Genomic DNA, 10,966 nt, shown 5'->3' on the forward strand with positions numbered 1-10,966 from the left:
CGATGAGCTTTGTAAAAATCGACGCGTTTCAGAAAGGCGGGGCATAGAGGAGAAACAATAATGTATATTATGTGGAAAATAATGTGTTTTTTGAACCTTAAACCGCACAAACACATTGCATTACACCAAATACACAACATAATGTTCTTTTTAGCAGCATCATATGACCCCTTTAACTATGGAAGAATTCAGGAGAGCAATAAAACAAGACAGTCCTAATAAAGTGAAATGTTTGCTGCTTGATTATATAAGCTACTGTTGGACTGACATTATTAGCAATAACATTCTTCTCACAAATCTGAACAAGGAAAATCTATCTGTACTGAACAAAACACTTTATACAGTGTAAGGTATAAATTATAGCTTCCCATAGGAATTTCCTTACAAAAAGGAGTTTGTGAAATTGCAGTATAATTAGTATTATTATAAATTAATTAAAATGTAGTAACAAACATATCACAAAAAAATGTTTCACAAGTGAAAGCGCAAGATGTGAAATCTCACTGGAAAAAGATAAATCCAAGAGTTGTCATTACAAAATGTATAATTGTCCGAAGCTTCCTGTAGTACTCCTAATATCCAATAGAGGGCGTAAGAGTTCTCAATAACGATGTTACGTCAAGCCAAACGGGAATGACCGACATTACGACATTACGCGCAGAGCGTCATGCGCGCATTTTAATTAACGTATTGTTGATCTAGCGTGATAAAAATGGCGTCTACATGGAAAATACGTTTAACATTTGTTTATTTAAGCGTCTTGTTTGTCCTGGCCAATGCACAATCGAAACAAATATCCACGGTGGGTGACATTTCTCATATTTTTTAGGTAGTTTACTATTTCTCTGATACATTCACGTGTACGTTAGCAGTACAAAGGCTTATCAGATAGATATATCTGTCAAGTTAATAGACATTCATTTGGTTTTAAAAGATGCTTAACGTAGCTACACCATAGTTTGTTTGACACGTTTAAAGAAATCGTCGGTTTAATATTCACGGTTAGTTTACCCAAAGCAGTGTCTTTCAGCATTAAAAACTTAAAGCACATTACTGTCAAGTCGGAATCCTGTGAACAAACGCGTTTGTCATTGTGTATGTGGTTTGTTTCACAGGAAACGGTTGTGTTAAATGTGACAGCGGTTAGTGAAACTAACCAGACTAAGTACAGTGTACAGGTAAGATAATAACTCGTGGAATAATTACACGAGAATGGTGCATCACAACCGTATTATGTTTTGTGAAGGCGTGATCATTTAAAATTATTTCTCATCCCTTCTTTCAGATAAATTTAAATATAGGTCTTTTGGACAATGAAACGTTTATTAATGGAGCTCCTCTCAAGCCTTCAGGAGTCACAAGGATGACATGTCCCGCTTTATTGTGTATGTATCTTTGTCTGCCTTTTTACTTTTAATTAATTACACTTCTTTTAACTAACAATGAAAAATGCAAAGAAATAAACCCGACCTAACATAAACGAATAATTAGCTAACAGTTGTATTTTTTATGAATTAATGTTAACAAAGGTTAATAAGTACTGCAATGTATAGGTCATTGTTTGTAAATGTTAGTTAATGCATTAACTAACATTAAAGGAGTAGTTCACACAAAAATGGAAAAATTGCTGAAAATTCACTTACCCTCAGGCCATCCAAGATGTAGACGAGTTTATTTCTTCACGGAAACAGATTTAGAGAAATGTAGCATTGCATCCCTTGTTCAACAGTGGATCCATTGCAGTGAATGGGTGCCGTCAAAATGACAGTCCAAATAACTGATAAAAACATCACAAGAATCCACAAGAAATCCACATGACTCCAGTCCTTCCAGTTTGTAAAAAATTTGGGTGCTTGTATTTCATCAAGACATAATTTTTAACTTCAAACCATTGCTTCCAGCTAAAATATGAGTCCTGTATCCATAATATTGCTTGCTTTTCTTGATGGACTGGAGTTGTGTGGATTATTGTGATTTTTTTTTAATCATCTGTTTGAACTCTGACGGCACCAAATTCACTGCAGAGAATCCATTGGTGAGCTAATGATGTAATGCTAAATTTCTGCTGTTCCGATGAAGAAACAAACTCCATTTCTGGGATGGCTTGAGGGTGAGTACATTTTAATATTTTTGGTGAACTATTCCTGCAATAGCGGAAATTAAAATTTTCTTTGTGTTTGCAGTGGATGGTTCTAATGTGAGCTCTAGTAATCTGGCGGATGGGTTGGTCAGCAGTGAGCTGAGGCTGATGGTGAATCAGTCATATGTTCAGAGTGAGGCTGGAGAGCAGCTTCTGTTACTTGTCCTGAGTCAGGAGATAATCCAGCTGGCAGATGAAAAGGTTTTAATCATTACCCTATAAATGATGACTGACAACTGAATTCTTTTTCATATCTGTTATGTCCTTTCTAGAGTAATTCAGCCTTAAACATGGAATGGCAGCTTTAATGCTTTGGAACGGATCCAAACTCTAGAATGAGGCTGTGCACATGAATGCTTGATGCCGTACATTTTGTAGGTCCAGCAGCCAGACGCGTGTGAGGTGGAGATCCTGTGGAACCAGAGCTCTGAGGAGATCACACAGGTGACCAATATTTACCCTTCATCAAGAAGCAAGCTCTATGCCATCCCACGAGAGAGTGACGTCTTGGTGACTAATGCATCCATACGTAATACAGGTTAGATAGATTTGTGGAGTAAAATGCCTGTTGTTTGTAATCTCCAAAAAATGACTGATGCTTTAACTGGAAGGATTCTTATGAATGGTTTTCTGTCTTCACAGTTGAAGACCAAGTGCTTAACACCACCAGCCACTATCTACTCAAACATGCAGAGACCACTCAGGAGGAGATCGCAGCTCCGGGGAAACTTCCTGAAACACCCTTGCGGATGGACCCTGAAACTCTATATGAGTCCAGAGAGGAAGAGGAAAGGACTTCAGATTCCTTGCTGCTTGGGTCTCCTCTGAGTGGGTCCATGTCCTCCTATAGTGTAAGTGACTGTGTACTGTTAACTCTTGGACCATATTACATGTATTATACGTATATATATATTAAAAGACATAAGACATTTATGTTACAGAATGTTTCTATTTCAAATATATGCTGTTCTTTTGAACTTTCTGTTTATGAAAGTATCCTCAAAAAGTCAGTTTCCACAAAAATATTAAGCAGCACAACTGTTTTCAATATTTATAATAAGGCGAAATGTTTCTTGAGCAGGATATCAGCATATTAGAATGATTTCTGAAGGATCATGCGTTGCCATTAGGGGAATGCATTTTAAAATAAATTCAAATAGAAAACAATTATTTTAAATTGTAATAATATTTCACAATATTACTGTTTTTCTTTGGGGAGCATGAGAGACCTAAACATAAAAAAATCTAACTGTTCCCAAACCTTTATGTAAATATAATTAAGAATAAAAATATAATGAATATATTTTTAAAACTAGTAACTCTGGATGACCTAAATTTCCTCATTTTTTAAATGTTCTGTTTTTCAAGTGTCATTTTCCTCATGTGTTGTTATTGTGTGTGTTGGCAGGTGGCGTGTCAGTGGGTCAAGGGGCTGAGAGATAAACTGAGGCGCTTCTGGTCTGATTCTATCCCACTCTTCTTCTTGATCATGTGGGTAGTGGTGGTTGGTGTTGCAGGTTCAGCTGTCATCATTAAGATCCTGGATCTTCTGTTCCCCTCCTGTGAACACGGGTACAACCTGCACCCACCCTGCATCATATGCATGGTCATTTAATTTAGTACTGTAGACTTAAACACAGCTGGATTAGAAGTGGTATACGGGTTAGTTTGCTGAATATAATTTAATAATAATTTATGCATTTAGCAGACGTTTTTATCCAAAGCGACTTACAGTGCATTCAGGCTATACATTTTTTACCAGTATGCATATATAATAATGCAATATATACAGAATATCACATATAAATAATACATGTTTCTCTTCTGTCTTTCTTAGGGGATTCTTTCATTTGAATCCAGAGACTCTGATGCCAGATGATGAAAAACAGAGTCTAATAGATAACATGGAGGGAGAAACAACAGAAAAAAGCATTTTGATAGAAAAGTGATGGATGTGTTCTCATTAGTTCGGTTATGTGGCTTTATTTGGTTGACAATACCAATGATTTCAATGTAGCACTTTAAAAGAAAAAAAAAAAATTCCCCGACATTTCCTAATGAAACAGTTATCTATTTTCACATCTGTGTCTGTTTAACAGCATAATCAGCAAATTACTTTTTGTATTTTTCACTACATTGTGAGGTGGAACAGGTGCATAAATTTAAATAAGCACAGTCCGTAAAATATCCTTGCCTTTTTCCCACTAAAGTGTTTGTTTTATGGTAATACTAGGAATTGCTTTGCCTGTTGTGTGGACATGACATTGCGTCAATACTGACAATTAAAGGGCACAGCATTAAAAAAAATGGACAAATAATCCATTAAAGTTGAAGAACCATCAATATAACTTTTAACAGCTGATTTTCAACTGTCCATATTATTTAAATGGATTATTTCTTATTTCTGTTTTTAAATGGCCTGTATAAAACTCTGTTGCTTAATGTTGTTTAATGTTAATATTCATGCTGCTTCAGATATTGCCTGTTATGTTAAGCATGCACACCAGCAATACATTTCAACTCTGACCTGCATTAGATGAATGAAATGAAGATTTGTACACTTGGGCCTGAGCAGTCTGTCAAAGTATTCCCCATCACATCACAACGTTTCAATCATTTCAAGCATTGTACTTTAACATGTTAAACATTTCAACAGGATGCTTATATTTCATTGTTGCCCTGTCATTGGCTGTTAATGAAATCAGTAATTTTCTGTCATTCTGACACGTTATGAGGTTTTTCCTCACAGTTTGTTAGAAGAGTAAATTCTGCACAAATAAGCTTGTCTCAGTGAGTCTTTTAAAAAATATTTATTCAACAAAATACATCATTTTACAACTTGATCATGGCAATGGAATGTCAGTAATGAAAAGAAACCAGAAACCGGTTCCATAGTGTTTATAAAAGTCAAGTGCTGTACACACCTTTAAGACACGCTGGTCTCATCACCAAGACAATTGTCCAACGCTTGAAACTTTGGCCTTTAAATCAACCACAGGAGCAGTAAACCTTTTAGCTTGCATAGCTTTTCACCTCAAGTAGCATTTGGAGACAACAGAGGTCTTTGGTCATTGGCAGTGACTTTACAAGTAAAGACAAAACAAGCAGCCAATCCTGTGTCCACATTAACATTATTGTCTGGACACACTACAGTAAGGCAACACATCATGGGGCTGTTTGTTATAAGGGCACCAAAACGGGCTTTCCAGACTCCAGCACTAGATTTACTGGATAATTAGTTCAGCCTTCATCCTTACAAATTGATGCGAGTGAACTTCAGTTTAAGAGAAAGCTTAACCTGTATCAAGCTAATCAGCTCTGAAAAGTCCTGTAGATGTAAAACCAATTCTATTACTATTAAATATTAAACTATTACTATGAATCTGTACACTCAAGATACAAACCTCATGCAAGGCAAGACTTGCCACCCTTTGATTTCAGTCTGGTACAGGGTGGAAGTGCTCTGAGATTTAGTGAAACTGACCCTCAGTCTTTCAAAGTGCTAACGGTGACTGTAAGAAGGTTCTTTGGCATCATCAGCAGGAGCCAAACTCCGCTATCCACTTTTCATATTTTTCTAGGTCGGCAGCAGATACAGACTTGGACACTTTCTTGAGTGCCGTCTCAAAGTCCTCCATTGTAGTGGGCATGTGCATCTCATCTTTCGACAAGTTTCGTATCTCCTCAGGGGTCAAGCCCTCGATCCGCCTTCTCATTGCCATCAGGGATGCATCTCTGCAATTATTCAAAAACAATGAATCCCTTCTAGAATTGTGGGACTTTAAGCATTGAAAATAATTTCAGGTTGCACACAAAAGTCTGCACCTGCAAACATTGGTGATGTCAGCACCAGAGTATCCCTCCATCTGCTCAGCGATCTTGTCCACGTTGACATCATTGGCCAGCTCCAGCTCCTTCAGGCTGATCTTGAGTAACTCCACTCTTCCTTTAGCTACAGTAATACAAATGATGAATTAAATACTGATGTCATTTAATACGGTGTGATGGGTAATTCTGAACACCTGAGGGCAGAGGGATGTAAATTCTCTTCTCTAGCCTGCGTCTCAGAGCTTCGTCGATGTCCCATGGGAAGTTGGTGGCTGCCAGAACCATGACCATTTTCGAAGGGTCATTTTCAGACGTCCCACCAACACCTGGAAACACCTGTATTTATTGATTTTTTTTTTTTTAGAGCAGCTTGACATTAATAAAGAATGTTGTAAAATTCATAAATTCTGAAATGAATTCCATTTCAGCAGTAAAGTAACTCTACAGAAGATGTGTCATTATACAGCTCAATTAGAAATTCAAATAAGCAGCTCTACAGAAGGCAATAGTGTTTATTCAGCTTATATCAGTTTGATATTGATTTCATTCAGTTCAGTAAGTGTAAATGTTGCAAAGCTAGTTTCATTATCCAGCTCAATTAAAATTTTCTTCTCTTCCAATAGTGTCTGTGCAGTTAAATTGACAATATTACTGAATATTAATAACTTTTAAAGCCATATCTACAGTTTGTATACCATCCATCTGGACGAGTAGTTCAGCTTTGACGCGTCTGCTGGCTTCATTGTTCCTCGGAGTTTCCTCTACGGCTACATATAGAGTCTATCTCATCAATGAAGATGGTGGAGGGGGCATAAAAGCGTGCCTGTATGAACATGCAAACACACAAATGTATGTATGGTGAGAAAACATAAAGGTAGTTTGGCTACCATTTTACATTTATTAACGAGGAGTAGCACAGAAAGTGATTTTACCATCTCAAACAGCAGCCGCACAAGTTTTTCAGACTCTCCTCTGTATTTGGAGGTGAGAGTGGATGAGGACACGTTAAAGAAGGTGGTTCGGCACTCAGTGGCAACAGCTTTGGCCAGCAATGTCTTTCCTGTGCCTGGCGGACCCACCATCAACACTCCCTAAAGTCATATGGGAGTTCAGTTACTGTGTGTATCAGAAATATAGTATATATATATATATATATACTAAACAAAAATATAAACGCAACACTTTTGTTTTTGCCCCCATTTTTCATGAGCTGAACTCAAAGATCCAAGACTTTTTCTCCTCAGGATCTCATCACGCTATCAAAATGCCATCAGTAAAATGCATCTGTGTTCGTTGTCCATAACATACGCCTGCCCATACCATAACCCCACCGCCACCATGGGCCACTCGATCCACAACGTCCCAGGCTGACGCTCACAAGTCCGAGGTAAGTATACAGCGCGCTGCTAATTCTCCCACCACCTCTACTCCGTGTGTTTCTCTGCACAGGCCCGGTGCACCCAGGACGCGATCTTCCCAGATGTTCTTCACTCCGGCGCCGGGACACCACGGACCCTGGGTGCAGCCGCAGCGGAAGACGCGAGCCAGGCCCCGGGCGACGACCTCTCCCCCTCCGCCGCCTCCGGTCTTCGAGATCTCCACCCGGAACCGCTTCGCTCCCCTCCGCGAGACGGAACGCGACGCTGTGATCATCGGAGACTCCATCGTCCGGCACGTCCGTGCTACGTTAGCTGAAGGTAAAGTGCACACTCACTGTTTCCCTGGTGCTCGTGTTCTCGATGTTTCTGCGCAGATACCCGCGATCCTGAAGGGCGACGAGAGCACCGGAGCGGTCGTGCTTCACGCGGGGGTTAACGACACCAAGCTGCGGCAGACGGAGACACTGAAGAGGGACTTCAGGAGCCTGATCGAGACGGTGCGCCGCACATCGCCCGCGACGACGATCATCGTGTCAGGACCGCTTCCCACGTATCGACGAGGACATGAAAGGTTCAGTAGACTTTTTGCTTTAAATGAATGGTTATTGTCATGGTGTAAAGAACAGAAACTGCTCTTTGTTAATAATTGGAATCTTTTCTGGGAGCGTCCTAGGCTTTTTCGCGCTGATGGCCTGCACCCCAGCAGAGTCGGAGCGGAACTCATGTCGGACAACATCTCCAGGACGCTACGCTCCATATGACTAGTAAGTCAAATCTCAAATAACTGCCCTGATGACTTGTGTTCTACCCGCTTAAATGATAGAAGTACTTGTGCTGTCCAATCTATAAAGACTGTGTCTGTTCCCCGAATAGTGAGGTCAAAATATAAATTTAATGCAGGATCTAGAAAAAATCTGATCGTGATTAAACCAGAAAAATGTCAAATAAATGAACAAAAACAATTTTTAAAGTTTGGGCTCCTAGACATTAGATCACTCTCACCCAAAGCAGTTATTGTAAATGAAATGATCACAGATAATCGTTTTGATGTACTCTGCTTGACTGAAACCTGGCTAAAACCTAATGATTATATTGGTCTAAATGAGTCTACTCCACCAAGCTACTGTTATAAGCATGTGCCCCGTCAGACTGGTCGTGGCGGCAACAATATATAGTGATATTCTCAATGTTACTCAGAAGAGAGGATACAGGTTTAACTCATTCGAAACACTTCTGTTTAATGTTACACTGTCAGATATGCAAAATAAATCTATTGTATCTCTTGCTCTGGCTACTGTGTATAGACCACCAGGGCCGTATACAGATTTCCTAAAAGAATTTGCAGATTTCCTCTCAGACCTATTGGTTACTGTTGATAAAGCGCTAATTGTCGGAGATTTTAACATTCACGTTGATAATACAAATGATGCATTAGGACTTGCGTTTACTGACCTAATAAACTCTTTTGGAGTCAAGCAAAACGTCACCGGGCCCACTCATCGTTTTAATCATACGCTAGATTTAATGAACATGACCATTTCCTTGTATCGTGCATGCTGCATATTACTGATATTAACTACTCTGAACAAAATTATAAATGCAACACTTTTGTTTTTGCCCCCATTTTTCATGAGCTGAACTCAACGATCTAAGACTTTTTCTATGTACACAAAAGGCCTATTTCTCTCAAATATTGTTCACAAATCTGTCTAAATCTGTGTTAGTGAGCACTTCTCCTTTGCCGAGATAATCCATCCACCTCACAGGTGTGGCATATCAAGATGCTGATTAGACAGCATGATTATTGCACAGGTGTGCCTTAGGCTGGCCACAATAAAAGGCCACTCTAAAATGTACTGTTTTACTGTATTGGGGGGTCCGGGGGTGTCCGAAAACCAGTCAGTATCTGGTGTGACCACCATTTTCCTCACGCAGTGCAACACATCTCCTTCGTATAGAGTTGATCAGGTTGTTGATTGTGGTCTGTGGAATGTTGGTCCACTCCTCTTCAATGGCTGTGCGAAGTTGCTGGATATTGGCAGGAACTGGAACACTCTGTCGTATACGCCGATCCAGAGCATCTCAAACATGCTCAATGGGTGACATGTCCGGTGAGTATGCTGGCCATGCAAGAACTGGGATGTTTTCAGCTTCCAGGAATTGTGTACAGATCCTTGCAACATGGGGCCGTGCATTATCATGCTGCAACATGAGGTGATGGTCGTGGATGAATGGCACAACAATGGGCGAGTGGCCTTTTATTGTGGCCAGCCTAAGGCACACCTGTGCAATAATTATGCTGTCTAATCAGCATCTTGATATGCCTCACCTGTGAGGTGGATGGATTATCTTGGCAAAGGAGAAGTGCTCACTAACACAGATTTAGACAGATTTGTGAACAATATTTGAGAGAAATAGGCCTTTTGTGTACATAGAAAAAGTCTTAGACCTTTGAGTTCAGCTCATGAAAAATGGGGGCAAAAACAAAAGTGTTGCGTTTATAATTTTGTTCAGTGTATGTATATATATGTATATATATACACATAATGCAGTAAAGATTACCCAAAAAGTGGATGATAATACATATAAAAGTAAGTTTCACAGCTGTTAAATAATCAGTGTTGGGAGTAACGCATTACAAAAGTAATAATATTACAGTAGTATATTACGTTTTGCTGTAACGCAGTAATATAACGCATTACTAATCAAATTTGGGTAATATTATTACTCGTTACAATCTCAGTAACGCAAGTTACAACAACATATTTTAACTCAAAATTAAGTGGTGAATTTACCAACACAGCAAAACAGCACCAGAGAAAAAATTCCACGGGTAAAATAGTTTGTCTATCTTCTGTTGCTGGAATTAGATGGTTCAGATGACAGAGACGGATTCTACATTTGTGAGATGGACACACTCCTGTTATTTTCAGTTCATCGGAGAAAAGCATAAGAATGCATAGTCAGGTGCAATATGTGCAACACCAAACTCTCAACATGGAGAAATAGCACGAGTAAAACCTGGAAACACCTAGACTGGTGCCACTAACACTAAGCTATCGGAGAGAGAGCTGCGGGGTCGGAGAAGAGAAAAAGACGGCGGACGAGCGCAGACAAGCAACAAAAATTAAGTTTAACTAAAAATAAAATCTGTTTTTATTAAATCATAGTGTATATATAAAATGAATGAATATGCGAAATATTTGACTTAAATAGCCTGTATTACATTTTGGAAGTAACTTGCCCAACACTGTAAATAATACTGTCTCAAATAATTAGTTACACTTTTTTTTTTAGTTACTTTTTTTGTGACAGTTAAAGGGATAGTTCACCCAAAAATGAAAATTTGATGTTTATCTGCTTACCCCCAGGGCATCCAAGATGTAGGTGACTTTGTTTCTTCAGTAGAACACAAACGAAGATTTTGAACTCAAACCGTTGCAGTGTTACAATGTAAGTGGATGGGAATCATGGCTTTGGGAGTCAAAAAAAACATACACAAACAAAACCAAATTAAACCCTGCGGGTTTGGACCATTGACACTCCTAATTGAGATTGTAGATAGTGTCAATGGTCCATTTGAGAGATAGGTGGCAGTAATGCACTTATAAGTCTGCGA

General features: G+C 39.0%; 2 protein-coding genes across 3 annotated transcripts in view; one reads left to right on the plus strand and one right to left on the minus strand.

Moving 5' to 3' along the window:
- The first annotated feature begins 624 nt into the window (after positions 1-624).
- LOC107755264 (glycoprotein integral membrane protein 1-like) lies at positions 625-4,918 on the plus strand. Of its 2 annotated transcripts, none has more exons than XM_016572006.1 (8): positions 625-802; positions 1,116-1,178; positions 1,286-1,385; positions 2,187-2,341; positions 2,519-2,678; positions 2,783-2,991; positions 3,549-3,712; positions 3,978-4,918. In XM_016572006.1, exons 1-8 carry the CDS (start codon positions 713-715, stop codon positions 4,087-4,089), a joined length of 1,053 nt encoding a protein of 350 aa, XP_016427492.1. In that variant the 5' UTR covers positions 625-712; the 3' UTR covers positions 4,090-4,918. The 2 variants fall into 2 exon arrangements, with proteins under 2 accessions (XP_016427492.1, XP_016427491.1); XM_016572005.1 differs by having other exon boundaries at positions 626-802; positions 2,184-2,341.
- LOC107755263 (katanin p60 ATPase-containing subunit A1-like) overlaps positions 4,103-10,966 on the minus strand; it is a 14,890-nt gene continuing 8,026 nt past the window's right edge. The window contains 6 exon segments of the mRNA XM_016572004.1: positions 4,103-5,875; positions 5,966-6,092; positions 6,163-6,294; positions 6,664-6,712; positions 6,714-6,791; positions 6,901-7,059. Coding sequence (XP_016427490.1) covers positions 5,677-5,875; positions 5,966-6,092; positions 6,163-6,294; positions 6,664-6,712; positions 6,714-6,791; positions 6,901-7,059 — 744 coding nt within the window. The 3' untranslated portion in view covers positions 4,103-5,676.

The sequence above is a fragment of the Sinocyclocheilus rhinocerous genome, unplaced genomic scaffold, assembly GCF_001515625.1.
Source record: "Sinocyclocheilus rhinocerous isolate Xijiao unplaced genomic scaffold, SAMN03320098_v1.1 scaffold562, whole genome shotgun sequence".
NCBI classification, from domain to species: domain Eukaryota; kingdom Metazoa; phylum Chordata; class Actinopteri; order Cypriniformes; family Cyprinidae; genus Sinocyclocheilus; species Sinocyclocheilus rhinocerous.